General features: G+C 35.7%; 1 protein-coding gene across 12 annotated transcripts in view; it reads right to left on the bottom strand.

Annotated features, from left to right (window-relative positions):
* NBEA (neurobeachin) overlaps positions 1-21635 on the bottom strand; it is a 507179-nt gene that overhangs the window by 92135 nt on the left and 393409 nt on the right. For all 12 annotated transcript variants that reach the window (XM_062615053.1, XM_062615045.1, XM_062615050.1 and 9 more), the window contains 3 exons: positions 10682-10799; positions 9777-9879; positions 3963-4078 (listed from right to left, as the gene is read on the bottom strand). In XM_062615053.1, the coding sequence (XP_062471037.1) occupies positions 3963-4078; positions 9777-9879; positions 10682-10799 (337 nt within the window). The remainder of the gene's footprint in view (positions 1-3962; positions 4079-9776; positions 9880-10681; positions 10800-21635) is intronic.

Below are 21635 nucleotides of genomic sequence, written 5' to 3' on the forward strand. Positions count from 1 at the left end.
GCAAATAAGGTCATGAATATATTCAATACTCTGTATACACAATAGAGAATCATGTATTTTCTTCTGATTGCCAAGGGTCCTGTCTACAGTGTATATATGAATTTGCTTCTGTTTAATACAGATGTATTTGGACAATTATCAGTTCAGTGTTATCAAAACAAGGGCAACATGCAGTAGAAGCACTCTGCTTCCAGTTCTGTATTTCTGGTAGAGACATTCTCTTTTTAGTGCTTCATTACAAAATGCCTATTTGTTGTAAAGGAAATATTTTGAGAAATACCTTTCAACAGAAAATTTACAGAAATACAGGCACAGCTGTAAAAGCAGTGGTGTCATTCGGGCTGCCTCATAGCTCTCTATCCTGCAGTTTCCCAGATCTCAGGCCCTGGCAGTAGAGTGCCATGCAACAGTGAAGCCAGGAAACAGCCTGGGGATGTGAGAACTTTTAGGCTTTCTAGCATATATTTATGTTTTGAAGCATTCTCCACTGCCACTGGACTTGTAGCTCACATGCACTCCATCATGGGGCTGGGGGGAGGTTCTGGCTTTCCAGGAACTTTATTAGTAAATTCTTTCCAATACCCACAAGTTCTTGAGGCTTTGGAAGTCAGCTTCCTAGCTGAAGTGCAGACTTCATTAGGACTACAAACCCAGGTTGATCTTTCAAAAAATAACTTTGGTGAATTTTTGCTTCTGTAAAAAAGTTGGAAAACTTCAGGATTTGTTCCAAATTGAGATTAAAAATTTATTGTCATGTGTAGAACTGGCTGTTGGGCGTAAATCAGTTTTAGTTCTCTCATGTTGTTTTCAATAAAGGTTGCTTGTGTGTCATTGCAGGGAGTTCAACTATCGAGGATAAACTTTATTTTAATTTGCAGAGAAACATAATGAGTTTATATGAGAGTGCATCAGTGAGTGCAGATGTCATAATGACGTTAGCAACTGAAATCTATTTTTCCATGCTCATAGAAACTATGAATCTTCAAAATCTTAAAAGAAGCAGCAGAAATAGAGAGCACATAATACAGCAATGCAATCATGCTTTTTTACAAGCTCTTTGCACTGAAGGCCATTCTAACATGAAATAGTTGATGCCAGAAGGACCCTTTATTTCACTAATCCTGATGGAACACTATCAGATGTGACAGCACTTTTGCTGACTGGGAAAGCACCCAAGAATCTCAGCTGGTTTTAGATGTTCCTCCAAAATAATTTATGCAATTATACAGTGATACTGTCTTCCCAGCATACCATGATGACTGATAGCCTTCTAGGGAAACGAAACCAGAACAGAAAATAAATAGAGTGGTAAGGACCCATTAGCAAAATCCAAGCAATGCAGACTGGTTTAAAATAAAAATCAAAGCATGGGATATCTTTTCTAACAAGGAAAATTACCTCAAATGTTACTCAGCACCTTGATCACACCTTGGCAGAACAGCATGCATCAGTATTAATTTTTATTTCACCAATACTGGTGTCTTCCAAAACTTTAAAAGTCTGCATATTGGCTCTCCTTTAGAAAAAATTTATCTGTTGATCTATGTGACCCAAAAGCATCATTAAAAAGAATGACTTAAAACAAATCAGTCAATACAAGATGGAGACAAAGAGGCTGAATTTCTTCTGAAGACTCAAATTTACCTTCCTCTCCTTTGGAGAATATGGTATTTACCTAAATTTGAATTTGAATTTGATCATGCACTGTTGAAAGACTTCATAAGATGGTAGGTAATGCTGTGAAAATAATCAAGTGAGCTTATACAATTAGCAACAAGATTAAATGAACAAATGAGATTTGCCAGTAAGAGAGTGATACTAAAAAATCTGCCAGAAATTAACTTCGAGTCAGAGAGACACTACAAAGGTACTGACCAAGCTGCTGGAAGCTTTCCCAAATAAAATACAAGTTCATAGAATCACACATGCAGACAAAAATGTAGTCAGTAATCCTCCAGTGCCTCCTTGGGCACAGCAGATGGTACATGGAACGAAAATGCAAGGCCATCCTGTTGTAAGGCAGGTGGATGACAGTATATGACATTAAGAGAAATGTGTCTCATGCAACCACCCAGCTGTTTGGATATAAAGCCTGTGTAGCAGTACTAGTACCAAACAACAGTAAAAAAAACATTTTTCTTGAGACCTCTGAGATGCTGTGAAGGAATTTCTTCAGGTTGAAGCTTGTTTACTGATGGATACTTCAGTGTAAGTGTCACTGCAATTCCTAATTGAGTTCAGACATAATGATGTCTTCCAGGTTTGGATGCTTTTGTCATGTACCTAAAAATAAATGACCTTGAATTTTGATTAAAAATGAAAAGTAATTTATGAAAAAATTGCTCAGCTCTTATCTACTCTCATTTGAAGAGTTTAGGCATACTGCTTACAGAAGAAATGAATACATAAAAGGGAAATTACAAGTGAAGGACAGTTCTGTCAATAATCTATTGGACAAAGACTGAGGGGGCCTGGGCTAACTTCCCATCTCTTCACTAAACCCTCCAAGCTCGGGTGAGGCAGTCAGGGAGCCTGAGAGACTCTGCCTGCATTTCCTCATCAGCAGAAGGGCAGCGGATGTGCGAGAGACGGAGAGCGGCTGGAGGCAGGCCAGTGTCCAGAAGCTGGATAGCAGCGTTCTTGTGGCACTGCGCCAGAGGTAATGAATGCTCAGCAAGGCTCCTTCCTTCAGCAGAGATCTGCGAAACTGTAGCTAAAATGTCTGCGAACCAAGCTGGTGAGCCTGCACTGGACCGCACCCTATGGACTACCCAGCCCAGTGTCTCCAATAGCTTCAGGGACTGTGCTTTGTGCTCCACTGCACAAGGCAAACATGCCCTCAGATTTCCAACTGTTCAGTGGTAGCACTTCTGTATCACACTGGGATAATTTGATGACACATTTATTAACGTCTGTAAGACTGGATGCACAGAGGATGACTACCATATAAAAGCCTAAAGGTTCAAACCAAGTGAGTTTGACAGCTCCTGAGTTCTGTCACTGCCCTAATAGGTAGAATGCTGTGACTGTCCTCAGACTGGTCAGTGTAACGGGTGTTACCTTTGGGTTGCACACTTACATTTGTCTTCCGTCTGGCCTGAGGGTAACCTCAAGTATAAAATTCAAGACGAAGTAAAGATGGGAGTTGTAACACTGGAGTAAAAAGTTATGCCTGGTGGAATTTAATTTGGGTTTCAAATTAAAGCTCACTGGAGTGAAATGTCTGAGGAAGGCTCTCCTCAGGCAGATTCACAAGCAGCATGTGTGCTACAGGCAGGAATCGTAATAGTAGACATCCTTCTGAAAATCTTTGTATATAACGTAGAAAGTTGCTGCTTTTTACATTTAAAATTACCCCACAAGTTAACACATAGAAAAGAGAAAGGTGAAAAGAATAATGCCATCATGAATATTTAATTAATGACAATTGCCAGGAAAGCTCTTCTTTTGCCAATAACAAGTGATGTCTATGGCAGTTATCCCTCATTTAAAATACTTAATCTGATATTATATTTCAGCTCAAAGAACTAAACGAGAAAAGATGCTGTAATCTAATCATACCACAATCCAGGTGACATCTGTACTAGGCAGAATACTGTTGTTATTCTGCTGTCTAGTTGCTGTTGCTGAGAATGATGAAGTAGTGAAATTACATTTTCCCATTATTATTTCCAGACACTCTCTGGCAATGGTTTGTTGACTCTAATAAAGCTTCAGACAAAGCTGTCAGCAGAGGAAATGGCAGAAGGGGAACAAGGAACAGTCTCCACAACAACATATGAATTTAAAGTCTCAGTGATAGGTAGTGCATTTCCTGATAGAATTTTACATGTGTGTTTCAGAATCTATCATAAAGCTGCAGCTGAATTCTAGAGGGATAAATGTATGCTATCAAATCGCAGTGCTTAAGACTTTGACAAACATAAACGTATTATGAAGAATTACAGAGTTAGAAGCCTTACCTGCTATAGTGTTGAGGAACATCAAGTATTCAAAGTTAGATATCTCCCGTCTCTGCCAGCGCTGAGTCATGTTGGAGGACTTATAAAGCTGTCGGGGAGTGGCCAGAGATATTCTCCTAGGAAATATATTTAAAGAATGATTTTTTTTCAGAGCCTCATTAAATGTTAAGATGTAGGGCAACGCCATTAGTGTGATTAATTTCAGATTCTCTCAGAGGCTTTTTTATTTCATTTAACAAAGTCAAGAAGACATTATTACTCTTATTTGAGAAATGACTAAAATTAACAGCTGTATTTTATTTTACCAGTACTACAGCATAGTAATAATTCAGAACAGTATATTTTGTGTTTTATTTTATTCTGAATCTGATTAAAACACTGGGAGTAAAAAACTGCAGACCTCCTGGTGCCTGGCTTATCCAGCAGGAATAAAAGAGGAATACCATTTCCCTGTTTCAAAAGCGTATGTTGAGATAAGTTCATTAAGGTGAGTGAGTGATAGATTAAAGTGCCATATATTTCCAGCACATGGACTGAAAATATTTATTCCACAATTTGTGCACCTCTTCCATGGTAAGGTACCCATGCTCCCTTCCTATATCCCAGTAAGCTTCAAGATTTCTATTTACAGCCTGGTTTCTGAAAGAAATAACTTTTATTCATTTATACACTCACATGTCCATCTGCCTGTCTCTCCATAATAACTTCTGAATTTCATTTCATTCAGATTTGGAAAAGGAATAGGCACTTCTAAGATACTCAATTTCCACACATTTCCTAAAACTTATATGACTGAATTAAAGGAGAAAAAAAACCAAACCACTGTGCCAAGGAAGAGAAAAGCGGAAAACTACAGCTCTTCTGAATTCAATTTGATACCATCACAGTAACCAAGTACTATGCACCAAATTCTAAATTACCCATACCATAGCATTTACCAACCATGGTTGGTAAAACACAGGGTCTAGATTGCATCAAAGAAAAAAAATCTGCAACAAGCAGAAATAGCCTCACTGCTCACAACTCATTTTCAAGGAAAACAGTCATTCCTGAAAACAAAGACATGGAAAATCTTTGGGAGAAGAAAAAGTTCAACTCCTGAGCTACTTATTTTTACAGAAACCTAAATTTTATAAATGGATGAAAATAAAGAAGATGTTTATACCTGCTAAAAAAAAAATTAAAAAAATAGGGGATCCTTAGTGTGTAGCCTATTCATTAATTTAAAGAACATATCTAGTATTTATATAGCCTGTAAAGAGTAAATAAGGACCCCCAATGCTTTGGTTTTCAATTGCACACTAAACATTAAGTGTACTATTTCTAGACTCTGAATGCTGAGCAGTTTCTTAAAATAAAGTCACAAACAAGGTGTCAAATTGGGCAGCAATTACAAAAATGTGGATCATCTACTTCTATAGATACATGTACATATTCCTATGTATGCACTAAACCCTATTTCTGGAGAAAGTATGAGTTTAGGTTTGTTACTGGAGTGTACATGTATCAAAATTACATGTCTAATTGTCAATGTGTCAGTTGCCTGTCTCTGCCATAATTTGGCTGACAAATTGAGCATACAAAAATGACCATGGAAATGTAGGTACTCTTCCTTCTTCTTCTTTTTTTTTTTCTTTAATCTCTCTATTTACCCAAAATAGCAGTATATAAGGTCTTGCCAGCTTGGCAAGAAAGACCTTCACTGGTACACAACAGACATTACAAATTTTTTTTAAGTTGTTTCTGTTGCACTTCTTCTGAACAATTTACCCAAAGAATTATCTGAATGTAACCATACTTTAGATTGTATTTTATAGAATAACAATTACTTTTACAGTGGAATTTTTGAAGACATGTTGTTCCCAGTAAACTTTGAGTAATGCTACACACAACTGAATAAATACAGAAAACAAAAATACTACAGAGGTCATTAAATTTACAAAGCATTTCTTCATTAAATTTACAAAGCATTTCTGTCACAGACTATCTCTTTCTCCCATGACAAAACAACATTTATGCATCAGTACAGCTTAGTAGCTCCTTTTACACTTTACTCACAATCTCCCAGGGAGTCTAAAAAATCTATAAACTGTCAAGTTTTGGACTTCACATTTGAATGCCTGATTTGAGCAAAATCTACAGAAAATCAAAATGTATTTAAAAAGCTACTTATTTACTCTATAGCTAAAGTATTTGAAAGGTCTGCAGTTATTTCAGCAGAGACTGGATAAAATTATGCACAATAAATTGGTTCCACATCTGCTTGTTTCAGTTAACATAGGAAGACCCACTGTTTTGTGTTTTGCTAAATGCACACAACTTTGATCAAACCATTTCTCTCCTTCGATGTGACCTCACCAATATGAAGATGCACAAATGAATGTGCTTCCTTTGTTTCTAGAGAACCGTGAAATACCTACTTAAAGTGGAAACTGCAGAAGAGTCTCTGATGTACAAGGGGATGAGCCAATTCTTCAAGATTCATTTTTCCCATTTTATTGAGGGAAGGGATGTTATATATCCCATGACTGACCCCCTTTCACAATTACTTAATTTAGTTAGCTACAAACCAATCTCACACAAAGAATCTTTTAAGTATCTTAGAAAAAATATAGCACCTGTGTGAGGTTCTGTGCTGTGTTGCCCCTGCTCAGAAACAAAAAAGGCTTGGGAAAGTCACTGACTTTTGACAAGAAACTCATCAATATTCACTTTCAATCAAAGCTCTGGAAGGGGTTTCATGCTTTGGTAACAACAAATCTTAGTTTTCCTAACCCTCTCCCTTCTGAAAATCTCAAAATCCAACTTCTGGATCTGGAAATCCATCACCAAGATACTGATGTGGAATAAATGGCAGAGCTGAGCTGACATTAAATATAGTTAACATACTAGACAAAATACATTTCCATTCAGCAAAAACTACATAATTTCTGTTTCTTAGATTTACTAACTGAAGCTTTTGTTTTCGTAATGCATTAATAGCCCACAGAAGTTCACTGGAAGGTGCTAGCACATGTTTAGTGGAGAAGTATGATACTCTTATCTTTTACCAATTCTTTGATGTCTATATGCTTACAAAACTATCAGGCAGCTCACAGTTTCTAAGCTGTCATGTTACCCTCACTAAAAATGTATCAGTAAATTACACCTGAGGTGTTAGAATCTAAAAAGTGGTCTGCTAATAGCATTGTAAAAATGAGCATATGTACCTACGTAAAATCATATGGAGCTGTAGAAATAAGCAAAATACAAGGCACAGTACTGTCTGCCTAGGTATCTCCTATGACATGTTTCAGGAACATTTAAAATGCGTTTATTAAAGACGGATTAATTTGATTGCTGAATCAGACCAAACTTTTCAACATGTAAACAGTAATTTTAAGGACATAATACTTCTCTGTGACATTACACACAGGCTTGAATGCTTTGTTGAAGCAAAGCATTAGACAGGTTGTTCGGAAAAGTAGTAAAGAGGCAATCTGGAGACATGCTCAAAACAGCAATCTGTAACAATCTTGGGAAGAGATACTAGCTCATTTGCTTCTAACTCTTTGTGCCACCAGCAGATCATGAATATTGCTTTTTCCTATTTCCTTCCTTCTTTGTTAATTGCAGGATTTCCCCATGAAAACAGAAATGTAATATGCTCCTTTAGAACATTTCCATCATAAACATAATTCTTTATGATAATGTATTTGACTTTAGATAAAATGTTTATCAGAGTAGTATCAGAAAGAAAATATTAATTACAAAAATTAACTCAGAACCTAAGCAAAAAAACCCAAAGATCTGCTTTTTGTTAAAATATTTTAAAGCACAGTTGAATCTGGAAAATTGTTCATAAAAAAAAAGATAACATTTTGCTCAGCATAGCAGTTCTTTTTGGTTACTTAGCATAACTTCTCCTAATGTTAGATATAAAAATAAACAGAATTTTGAAATTACCATTCCAGAACAAACATATTCATAGGAAAGGAAACTACATTCTAGCATCAACAACATATTAACTACCAAGCAGTTAAGAGACAGATTTTCCCTCAGTTACTCCACTGCAATCCTACTGAAGACAATAAGTGTATGTAGACAGAAAAAAAAAACACCAAAAAACATGATCACATGGTCTTTATTGTGCATAAATCATAACACGATTGGCTCAAAAACAACTTCACTACCATATGCTGGATTTATTCTGAAGGCTAGCAAGCCCATTTTTGATTCAAATTGAAATTCAAGCAAAAAGGTATCAAAATAACTGCATATACTATTGAAGATGAAACTTTTCTAAATAATTATACATCCACAAACTTTTTCAGACAACTATTTACTGAATAATGCACAAAGGATATGAATGTCAAAAGCAAAAAATGTCACTGTAGATATAAAATTCTGATTGAGGAATTTGCGTTTTGTTTGTTCTAAACCATGTGGCCATTTGTATTTCAGAAAAGAGTACTATTACTTTCCATTTGGAGACAGCAGTTCCTTTAATCTGAGTATTTGGAAGAGCAATGCAAATATTAACAAGATGCACCTTTCAAGGAAATGCCCCAACTTCCCCTTAATCTCAGTGAAAACTTGAAAAATTTGGCAGTTTGCCTAAGAACTTCAGCACATTCAGGAGATCAAGCCTTAGGCATCATGAGACTCTTGAGCTCATGACATGGAATGATGTTCAGCTGGGACTGAAATAGTTCCTCAATCCTACAAATGCTTTGACGCTTCACAGTATTTCTACATTCTGCACTGGGATAAAACAAGGACAATATGAAGTTTTAGTTTGTAGGAAATGAATTAAAGAAAGAAAAGACACATCCCAGACACCACACTGATGATTTAGACACTGGCTTTTTGCCAATCATTCGTCAAGCCAAATGGAGACCTGAACCCTGCATACTACATTTTGTGAATTTCCTGCTGTTTCCACACTCACTTATGTTTATTTATTCTTCTTTCATTTTGACCAGAAATTAATTCTGAACCTAAATATTTTTCACCAAACTTCTGTGGATACATCCTCGAAACCAATATTAGGTCTGAACAGACATTTCCAAACAAACACTCGAAAAAAAAACAACTGGAGGCAGAAACACACCCCCTACAAAATTCAGTGAAGTACATATGAAGACTTCATCCATCACTGAAATATGAACACATTTATAGTATAAGATCTGACAATCCCCAGCATTTTCCTGACCTGATATGATATTGATGTTGAAACTGCACATGTCCACATATGTGAAAATCTCTAGAACTGAACCTTAGTGGTCTTTTCCAAAATATGTATCCTCCTTAATTTTGGAAGTGGAAAGACTAATGCATTATACCAAAGAATAGAAGAAATTTGGAAATTGCAAAACAGCCACTATACTTGATGACCAGTGAAGTAAAACCCACACACATTCATACAAAAGGCAAGTGAGAAGACAGATATAAAAAATTCTTTTCATTCATAAGCCACAAAATCTAGTCAAGTTTAGTTCCATGTCCTGCATACCAATCACAGCAAGGATGAACATTCTTTGTTGCATTTTTAAAACCTGACTGAAAACCATGCTTTGAAAAAATAAGGTATAAGGTGTTTTTTTTGGTTCTTCACTAGAAGGTACTTATATTAACTAATTTATAATATTTTTACTTCTATTACATAATAGGCTATATAGCAAATAAAGGGTATTGTTTCTCAAGCTAAACTTAAGAAAGAGAAAATCTAGAATACATATTATAAAGAATAATATTTTAGTATTGACATGTTTAAAAATATCATTTGTATAATACAGAAAGCACAAAATATACAAACTATTTTAATTACATTACCTGGCTTGTGGCAAACCATAGCTGGTTCCTACTCCAACACGTGGTAAGCTGTACACAACTTTTTTCACTGTTGCTTGGTCAGGAAAATTAAACATAACAGAAGCTAAATGAACAAGAGAAAATATGGACTAGTAAACCATCTGAAGAAGCCTGTTTCTCCACCTGCATATATTTTTACAATGCTCTTTGATTTTTATTTGGGAAGAGAAGTCAAGTTCTACTTTCCTCCTCCTGGGAATCCAAGTTAGAACAGAAATTCCTAGCATATTTCATGCCTACGTATCATTAGCACTAACATTTTGTCACTAACTCTCCCATTTCGCAGAAGACCTGAGCAAGGCATCCTTCAGAGGCACTGAAGCTTACCATTAACCCATAAAACCTCTTACCAGGCTGGGAAGCTGTTAAATGGTTGGCACTAAAACACACAGGACCAGAAATTGCCTAATTCCCTCTACAGCTGAAATGAAAACTTGTATCAGAGCTCCTCAGGGCAGAAGACTACAGACACACCTCACAACCTCTCAACTCTGATTCAGAGTAGCGCATACAGAAAACTGAGTGGATCCATCTATTGATCTGGTCCTTTTTACTTCAACTCAGAAAATGGAGCAGACAGGTGAGATCATAGAAAAAGCAAATTTCCTATCAAACATTTGAAGAATTTACCAACTGCAATGACCTGTTTTTATAAACAAATATCTGTACTATGCAGAAAGCAGTGAGATTGACTTATGCAATTGATTTTAATATGAAATGCAATGAACACATGGAAGGGTAAGCATTACTAAAGAGACAAGAATACTTTATCAAAGGAATCACAGAGTTTAAATTCTAGAATTAACAAGTAACACACAAAATAACTCCTAGCATATTTTTATGCAACAAAATAAACAAAAACATACTTCTGTTTGCCATAAACACTTCCAAAGCTGTGTTCTGAAGAAGGTAGCGTCTTGAAAAAACAGCCCGAATCTCACTGAACATCCATTTTCCATGAAGACCTTCTGTATAGGCAAGGACCTTTTAAAAAAGTCAAGGTAAGAGTTATTAGCAGGAGCTTTTCATTAAAGTATTGCATAAGAACATAATAAATTTCACCCATTAATGAAGTAAATTTAAGTTAATTGTATCTCTTTAACACCTAAAAATCATGACTTAAAATGTGAACATAATTTTTTTTTTTTAAATACAATGAAGTATAGCTGTTAGAAGAGTACCATAAGTACTGTAACATGATACTACTAAGATATTTCTTGTAAGTCACATTAACTTATTTCCTCCAGACACTACAAGCAAACACAGCGTAACGGAGACAGTTGCAATTATCCTTAGCTGTATATTCTTCCAACACTCTGCATGACACAGTTGTCATGTATCGGGTAACAGATTTACTTCTGAGACTATCACATGCAAAGTACAACCAAAATAATATACCTTCTTATTCACATCCACTTCAGGGTCATACGCCCTTAGCTAGAAGAGTACATTGACACAATATTTTTTATAAAGTTAAATACTACATGTAATATCCCAAACTATGACCAAAATTTAACAATTTGTATTTTTGCATTTTAAAATTAATGTTTAAAATAGTTGAAAGTAGCATTTATTTCCAATGTATCAGTTTCTCAATTGAAGGTATTAAGACTAGATAGCAATAACTAAATTATTTTTTTCACTCTTCATTCATTGTTCTGGACATTCAGGGAAAAGAGACAAAAAAGACACAATTTAATTAGGTATCAGCTTTATTAACTTTTCTCTAACTTTTCTCCCTAAACCCAGGACATCTGTGAATTATGATCCCAGCAGTATCATGCATTGAAGAACTACCCTTTTCCAATTCTTTTCATCAGCTGGAAGGCTGTTTGCAGCTCTCTGCTTCTGCTCAGATGGGCTCTGTCCATAGCTGAGACCGTGACTTCATGCTAGGAGGAATCAGTTGTCTGGGATGGTTATCATCCCCTCACAACACCCAGCTGCATTTCTCAGGCTCTGTAGGCTTCCCCTACGCTGCAGCTACTGAGAATGCTGCAGCTTCAGTGAAAAAAAGTATCACAATGAAAAGCTTTGCTAAAGGGAAATGCAAAAACAAGGTTTCAGATTGGAAAGACTGAATTTCTCTGTTCTCTGTTAGGCAGTAGAAACTGTTGGTCCACCAGCTTGCAATGCTTTACTCACTCAGTTGAGCTCTTCCTGTTATCATGACCTCCTCCAACTTCTGAAAACGGAAATGTTAGGGAAATCATATGTTGCTGCTGTCAACAATCTTTCATGCTTGAGATAATGGAAATTATATTCCCTCATTTTTTTTCACTGATGTAGCTTCAATTTTTTGACATGTCTTCATATATGAAAAATTTGATCTGAGTTTGTGCACTTGATGCTAAAAGAGCTCCATAGATTTTTGTTAATTTGTTCTCCATAACCTTTTTCTCCATGATAAATCTATTTCAGAGCGGAAAGTAACAGCAATAATACAAATATGCTTCAGCACACTTGAGAGGATTCAAATGTTGCTTCTATCCTTGATGGAAACTGGACAGAGGAACACACTGAGCCCCGTGTTCTGCGTATATGAGAAGAAGTTACAGACAAAACTTTGAGCAACACTGTGGCTGATAGCCCTGTTTTATTCAACTCAGTTCTCCACACTAACTAAACACAGCCTTGAAGAAGGAAAGCGGGTTGATTTCTTTGGAGGTCTCCAGACACACGCAAGAGACTATATGCTCCCTCTATCCAGTCACAAGCCAGCTGTGGAATTACTCCTCATACGCTTAAGTCTTGCAATAGTTAAAAATCTGCACCTGATTTTTGCTTTGAACCCTGTTGACTTCAGCTTCTAGCCACTAGATCTCATGACACCTTAGTCTTCTAGTATCAGATAGCGATAGATTTCCTTAGGTCAGTAATTACAGACTGTGATCTAGTTACTGTTTGGCTTTCTCTTTGATAAGCTAAATAAACCAAATTTTCTTTCAATCTTTCATTGAGATCAGATGCTAGGATACAGCTGGTATTGTGTATGTGAAATTCAGATGGCTAAGAACAATGACCGAAGATTTCAGCACCCTCCTTCTTTGAATGCATTCTGGTGCTATCTGATATATAATTTTTGTAAATACACAGGTTCTTAAGATACACAGAGAAAATAGGAAAGAAAACACTCTAGTTAAAAAAGCTAAAAGATGAAAACAGTCTCCAGGAGAGAGGAGTTTGAAATGTATATAGCAGCAACCAGATGTACAGCAGCCAGCAGATTTGCCAAAGAATTAGCTCCTTGACAAAACAACATGCTTCAGGAATTCACTTTTTATTTCAAAAGCGTTTCTAGTTGTCCATTTTTTTCCTAAAGAAAAATGTTTAATACTGACTATATCTTATGTATTAACATCTTAGATGATTCACAGTAATAGTTTTACAATGTCTTAATGTATACCACAGCTTAGTTGTTATAGATCAACACTAAAAGCCCACCGTATACTGATCATATACTGCTTTTTTCTTCCTCCTCTTTTCACTCAAATATAAACCAAGTGTAACTCCATAGAGGTACATTCATCCTTTTATGACATGAATGACTTAAGAAAGCACTCCAGTAAAGCAGATAGATAGGAAATCAGAGGAAAGGAAGGAGTCTGTAATTCAATTACTGTCCAAAATTACACTCTTCTTAACTGTCTATTAGTCCTACAAATATCAGATTATCATGTTGATATCAAATCATCACAGTTATTTAAGTATTTCTGTTGTATTGTTTTCCTGTCCAAAATATACTACCCAATTTTGCTATCCTCCATAACATCTAACACTATTTTCAACCATTCGTTATTAGTTATCTACAGTTTACAACAGAAATTACTGACATAGCTGAAGATTCTTTCTTGTTTGTGTTGTAAAAGCCAAGCCAAAGTAATTTAAGTTGTCTGAATTTGAATCCTTTAAAATGTTCATACTTTTTTCCTTCCATGATGATTTTTAGCATTTCACTTTCTCATATTACGTGAATGAATGCCTGCGTGTATTGTATATTTCATTATTCATAAAAACATGGAAATAACCATTTCATTCACCTAAAGACACTGAAATTATGTTACCTAGTTATCTGAAGCCAAAATTACCATGTGCTCTATGCAGTATCTCATTGTTTGTAACTAAAGTCAGGGCTCAATATTTTGATATCTTTATGAGTTTTTTTCCTAAAAACAGTCATGAAGACTTTTTGTTCTTAATGGCTAAAATTTCATCACAAAGCCTTGAATTCTAGGCGTATCTTAAACAAGTTGGTTTTAATAAAATAAAAAACAACCAAACAAAGTCTATATTTGACTGGCCAGTCTTTCAATTTTTAATATCAACTGTGATTGTTTGGTTTAAAATTCACTTCTCTTTACAAAACCCTTTCACTTACTCAGAAATATGGCCATGTTTTAAAAATAGTAATGGGTCCACTGGGCAGATGATAGACCAAGAACAAAAATTTGCTAGGATGCACTGCAGTAAAATGAAGCTGTCACCCTAACAGGGAAATGAGAACTCTCTAAATCTCAGGATTCTGTAATATGAAAAAACATCTATTGGTGACACTTAATTTGATTAGATTAGTAAGGCATCTTGAGATGTTCAGATGGAAAGATCTACAGAAGAGAAGCAGAACCACTACTTAAGTACTCTCCTCTTGGCTCAAATGTGAAGGCTCCATTTTAATTTTATTTCTGATACAATCAAGATATCTCCCTGTGGATTTCTTTTTTCAGTTAAGATTAAGGCATTTTTAATCATAAACATACTTCAGTAATTATTCAGTTATTGATAATGTTTTAGTTGTTAATTAACTCTTGGAATTTTGAGATACTGCATTAACAAGAAGACCAGAATTACTAGTTTCCATCTCGCTAGACTTTCTGATAGATTATAGGAAAAACACTTAGTGGTTCATAACACTTTCTGGTATCTCATAGCACCAGACACAGCATGCAAAAAGATATTCTGGCCGTTTTCTTTTGATTATTTTTTCTGGAATTCAAATAATCACAAAATCATGTGCTTCAAAGAAATAGAGGAAAGCAGCTTGTACAAGTCCTATCCTCACACACAAACTTAATGGTAAGAATGGTCACTTCTCCAGTGTGCTGCAAAAAATTGTTTCTAATTGTGAAATATTTCCTTTTTTTCAATTAGCCCTTTGGGGTGATTTATTAATACCTACGTATGTAAATTTAACCTACTGTTTTCAATAGGAATTCATCAGCTGTATTTTGACACAAGATTTCTGGTTCAGGGTATTTTAATCCTAACCTGATTCATCAAATAATGCATCAACTGATACTTGTAACATCTGTGAATCTTTGTTTAGTGCAAAATGCATATATCCATTAACATGCAATATAACTGGTTCTGTTTTTTTTTTTCAAAACACTTATTTCCTGATTTCTTTTAGTATTATTTACCTTTTGTACTAATACTGTCAAGCAACGAGAGCAGTTAGGAACATGGTTGCCTTGTACTCATGTATTATATAATTGAGGGTTTTTTTTTATCCACATTTTGACAGATACATTTCAAAGTTCCTACAGATTATTTTTTTTCAAAGTCTGAAAATGATCCTCAGTCATGCTTTCTGAAAATAAATACATTTTTGAAATGGCCATTTCCTGAAATTAAATATATTTTTTTCTTTATCAGTAACCAAAAAAGCTTCCAAGAATACTGTAATTTTGGTACTGAGGACACTTTTTCATTCTATAAAGACAGTTTTATCCAGTGTTTAAGTGTATCTACTACTATCTTTAACCTGGACACTGCTATTCTAGTTAGTACATTAAAGAAAAGAACTTTGTCATGTCCTTAGTTTAAACATCAAAATTTCATATATCTGCTAGACAGCTCTGTTACTCGGCAATGCACGGTATTGTCTTTGCCATGTTATTTATTTCATTTTCTTTTTCCTCTAGATGTGCGATAAACTTCTACGAATTTATCCTTTTTCCTCCTTCTAAGTTTACTTTTTCTACTTCTTTAACTTTAATCTTTTACATTCCAAGAAGTATTCACTCTACATTTGAACAGACTTGACTAAGGTCTAGTGGGATGCTGCTGCATCCTGGTAGCCCACCCCAAAGCAACCTTTCATCTTTTTTTTGATTCAAAGGTTTGGAGGCATATGCTTAAAGGCACTGTATTGTATATTCACAATCTGTCCCTCCAACAGTCCACTAACCATAACAAATTTTTCAGGTCCCTCTATTTTCCAGTGGTTTAAGTGTTCTGAATTATGTGTCCAGTTCTGCAACTTTCACCAAACTCTGCATGTCTTCCTCAACTCTAACTACAATTATTTTATTTATGCACTAACTATATGCTGTGCCCTTTTGCCTTTTTTTTTTTTCAAACTAAGCTTGCAAAGTTGTGTTTCTTCCAATACAAAATAAGCCCTTGTGATCCACATATACAGTGGTACTTTAGTCTGAACAGGATTCTTGCTCATATTTCATTCTTCATTCCCCATCACCAACTTCGGTTGGAAGACAGATTACCTGTGAGAGCCAAGTATGAGGCTATCTATCTTATGTGTCCCAACCTTGAATGAAAGAGAGGAAGACGAAATCTCGATTCATTTCAGTTACACTACAGTTCCTACACCTATGTTATCAAAAAGAACTAAAGTAAAATAGCTCTGCTGTTCCAGGTTTCCAGGTGAGGAGCCTGCATATAGTTTCTCATGACAGAGTTTTCCATTAATGCAGTTAGTTGGCAAGGAGAGAAGAGAAACTCTCTGAAGCTCCCTCATCCATTCTTGTCAAATGAATATTTAATATTCCCTAAGGTTGAGAAATAAAATTCTGCTGTAAACTTAAAAAAGAAGATATATTTTTGTCAGCCTGATACTACCCTCCTGAAAAACAGCCAAACACACTTGTGATGGGCATGAACTATGCAAAAGGTTCTGCTCGAATCTTCTGCCTCCCCCTTGTCTGGTGGAAACTGTAGCTCCTGCTTTGGGTAGCTAATGAGCTAAGAGGTCCATAATGAAAAAGCTAAAATCTGTATTTGTGGTCACCTCAGCTTTTTTGTACATGAATAGGCAGAGGAAAAAAAAAAAAAAGGCAAGGAAGTGAAGAAAAAGTTAATTAACATTGTGGGAAAAGCTACCACCCTTTATAGTTATATTTGAAACAGCAGGATATAGTATGTTTCAGTCACAAAGCAGCAGTTGATTTTGCATTAACCATTTCATGATAATCATAAAATTCATGCAACTTATCTGGTATATAACCTACATCAGTGACTTATGAGACGTATTAAAATTATCAGCCTCAGATACCCTGCCAATAAAACAGGGAGTACTTCATGAAAACAAATCACAGTGAACAGATATTTCATCAGAGAGCTGCCTAGAGCCAGCTACAGAAGAGTGCACATGCACCTGACCCAGACAAACAGTAGGCATTCATAAATTAGTTTAGCATCATGGTATGCTTTTAGAGGTTATAGAATCACAGATAGTTTGGGTTGGAAGGGACATTCAGAGGTCATCTAGTCCAACCTCCTTGCATTCAGAGGGGACATCTTCAACTAGATTTGCTTGCCCAGAACCGCAAGAAACACCTGAAAATGATTACAGAAAATCATTCTCTCCTGACAGTGATTTGGATTTCCCTTTTTTCATACATTTTCTAGCATCACCATTTGCTTCAAGGAAAATGTGAAATTCTGAATGCAGATCTTCATAGGTTAAAAAAAAATGGTGCCTGTACACATACAGCAAACTTTCTTCTCCAGAACCATCTGACAACATGGGGCTCACTACAAGTATGTAGCAGACTGCACGATTGCTTCATATATTCTAAATACAGTCTGAAATGACAGACATTAATGGTGTGGAACCAGACTCTTAGAATTTATGAAATACATATTGAATAAAGATTATATAATTTTAAAATGTTTGATGAAGCACTGAATATGATCAAATTTCAGATTTAGCAGGAAAAATACGCACGCACTGTAACATGGGATATATCATGTCAAGATACGTAAATGTATAAAGGAAACATTTATTAAGAAATTTCAAAATCAGGTAACTTCAAAGGATGAAACACCTTGTACTTTCTTTTTCTGAAATGGGAAACTCAGAACATAAATAACAAGGACAGTTCAAATTAATTTAATATCCTAGTGTTCATTGACTTCTTACTATTTTCTCTTTTTATATACATTTAAGCCACCTTAAGAACATCCTCTCTTCCTCAATTCCCATAGTCACATAAGAATATACACTTTTAAAATCTCACCAAATATCATGTTATAATTTTTTCTTTGAAAACTTTTGTTTAGGAAAATGTTTTCTATTTCTCCTTATGTTAAGACTTTTCCCTTACTTATAAAAAGCTTCTATCTAAAATGTTTCTTTATTTGTAAGCCCTAAAAGCTTTCCTCCAAGTACCCTTTGTGATGCTATGTTCTGCAGGATGAGCTGAGTATTATATGCCACTATAATTTCTTCATTCACATCAGTTTTTAAAATCTATTTTAGAACTGCCTTCTTTTAAAAAAATAAAAAAAATAAAAAAAATTGGCACTCCTGCTTCATTTTTGTCCTCCTCACAGGGATCTAAAAAATGCAGATATTATTTTTGTGGTTTTGGGCCTTACTTCCTTGCCAAATTTTCTCAGCTTATACTTCTACTTTCAATGTTTTTTTAAGCTTTCAAGAGGCCCCTTGTCTTGAAACATGAGGTTCTGTTCACCCCACCCTTCCCCAAGTTTGATTTCTCTGATCAGCATAGAGCTTCAGTATCCATTAAAACAATGCCCACTCAGCTGACACTAACTGAAGCTCTTATTCCCACATTCATTTTCAGTCATCTGAAAAATTATTTGAAGTTGGCCCATTTTCAGGCCATTTTCCTCTTTGCATTGGTAAAATGGTTTTGCATGTTATGAGTTTGCGTTTCAGGAAAGTAATGGAAATGATATGGGGATTTCTTGAGAAACAGCCACAGAAAAGTTATCAGAGTAAAAAAACCCACTCCTCAATATGGAAACACTGTTGCTAGATGTTAATGTCCAGATCAAAACAATCCAAAAAGAGTATTTTACTTATTCTAAGTGCACTATTTCTAACGCTGCTTTTGTGAAACATCAGTGCATAGTTTTAAACACGAGGACAAGGGCTACTGAGATGGTAAAATACTACCTCTGTAAAAATAGAATTCTGAATAATAATTTTTATCATTCACTTAATAGGCATTACACATTTGGGTGCCTTTGTATGGTTTTCTTTCTATGCAATGTCTAAACAGACTTCCAATTTAGGCAACTCCTGAAACGCCAACAATGGACTGAAAATCTTGGGAAGAACAGCATCAAGAAGGGATAGCAGATTTAGACATTACCACCTTAGAAAAGGTAGGCAGAGACCTTTTTTAGGGCCTACTTCCAAATTAAATTCCAACAAGTACTGTTTTAATCAGAAGTTTCAGCTGATTTAAGGATTCTAAAAGCAGGAATAGAACTGATGGTGCCAGCTGGGGCATCAGTGAAAGTGGAGAAGCACAAGACAAATATATTTTAGTGCCACAGAAAGCCATATCAGAGAGCAGCCCAATTCTAAACACAGAGGTTGAGGAAACATATTGGGGCAAAACCTGAAGTAGAGAAGCTCAATTAGTTCTAGCCAGCAACAGGATTGAAGCAGACTGTGCCTGTTACCTCACAAAATTTAAGATGATTTTGTGTTGACTTTGGCAACAATGGGATGTTAGACTCAAGTCTAGTAAAACATCTTAACAGAACTGCTGTTTCTGTTCTCACTCTGCATCTCGTGCTTAGAGATTAATCCAAACAGGCAAATGGTAATCTCAGTATTTACACTCAGACTCCTCTGAGCAATTCTCCCCCAGCACCACATTCACTGAAATGCATTTTTTTTCAACTAGAACTGCACAAATTACATTTTAAGTAGCATGGATAAGCCAAAAAAAGACATAAAATTGATATGATCTGAGCAAAAACAGAGAACTTTTCTTAAGGATTAAAAATGGAGAGCTTGTTTTTCTGTCAATTGCTTCATTCTGGACCTCCTTCACAAAGGTAAAGCAATGGAAAGGACGGACTTGTAAATTTACAACTGCAGGGAGAAGACAGTGTTGATAAATGCTTGTAACCTGAAACCAAAGCTGGAAATTTATTCTTTAAATAGCTAAAATGAAGGACAATGCAGTTTTATTAAACTTGAAATATCAGTGGATTTAACAGAATTTGTGAAAGTTTCAGCTGGGGAAACTTACAGGACTAGATTCAAACACCAGACGAAAACGAACAAGTTCTCTGTTGCCTAAAGAAGAAGCTCGGGCAGGGACTCAGATTCAGTTCCCTGAATGTGCTATGTGAATGCAAATGACACCCCCAACAGCGCTGTCTGCTCTACCCCACACCATGCTCTCTCTGAGCAGCTCACAGCTGGAGGAGTACTCCTCGCTGGTCCAGGATGGCCAGTGCATGAGTGAGCTGCCTCAGCTGCATGCTGCCCAAGGAAAAGCTAAGCAGCTCCTGGCAAGCTCCTACACACAAACGACTGAATAAGCAACAGAAAGAGGAAGCTCCCTGACTGCTGTCTTGTTTCTGCACGGATTACAAAGCAAGCACTGATCGCTGGTCATAATTTACCAACACACAAGGTAGCCTGACTCCCAGGTTTCCAGGTGAGTGTGCTGATCATCCAGTTTTGGAAAGGAATAGAAGAAACTCATGTTCTTCTATGTTCTAAAATTTAAAACTGTGTTGTCTTCTGGTGCTTACTTCATCCTCACATGTATTAGGTTTTCCACTGCACTAAGGATAAGTGACTCAGTCGAGCTTTCGGACTCAGCAAAAGGAAAAAAAATAGGAATAGTTTGAATATCCACATATGGTATCCACAACTATGCGATGTGTTCTTTCCCAAGTATAAAGAATAAAGCTGTCATAAAATCCTCAGGGTCTTTTTTTTTTTTTTTTTGCTTGGTTGGTTTTCTGTTAGAACTTACATACCAATGTATTTAATCAAAAGTGCAATGCAATAAAAAAATGTTCAAAGACTCAAATGTACCCTGATCAAATCCTTAACATTATAACTGAAATGACTGTAATTGGTCTTGAGAAAAGTGTAAACATTGAGTTTGGTTAAACATTACCCATTTCCTATCTAATGACATGTAGAAAGACAGGTTTATGTCCCTCCTTTTATAGATGTGAACTCAGTGTGCAAGTGTCTTGGATTTTAAGTTTCCTGTTTGATTTATTCAGTGCAGAATACATATGATCTAAGATCTATAACAGTAATTAGAAGATACCACTTTTTGTACTACAGAGCTCATTTTTTTACGTTTCTGTTCTTAATACCTCCTCCTATATAAGGCTGATCATAAACCAGTAGCACTTTCAACTTCATATACAAAAGCTGTTTCATTAATCCCAACATTTGGGAATATAACTGGAGTAATCTCTACTGCTGAAATTTTAGCAACAAAATTAAAATTTATTTTTATGAGCAAAAAGAAATATATGAATGAAGTTATAGATATTATACATCTGCAATATCCCCACCCTCCTCAAAATATCTGTATTAGTTTGCTACAGACAAGCGTAATCCTCCAGAAATTCAAAATTTTACAACTGCTACACACTCTGCTGTGTCTAGAAGTACTGGTTCTGGAGCACTGTGACTCCTGGAAGTCAATTTGCTTGGTACTGGAATTCAGAGCTGAATCAGGGCTATTCTATGTTATGTCAGCTTCTAATGTCCCCAAAGAACAATTACACTGCCTGTGAATCATGGTGATCATACATAAAAATTTCATCTTCCTAATATAT

The sequence above is a fragment of the Pezoporus occidentalis genome, unplaced genomic scaffold (assembly GCF_034315485.1).
Source record: "Pezoporus occidentalis ecotype Australia unplaced genomic scaffold, CSIRO_AGI_Poc_V1 ctg18, whole genome shotgun sequence".
NCBI classification, from domain to species: domain Eukaryota; kingdom Metazoa; phylum Chordata; class Aves; order Psittaciformes; family Psittacidae; genus Pezoporus; species Pezoporus occidentalis.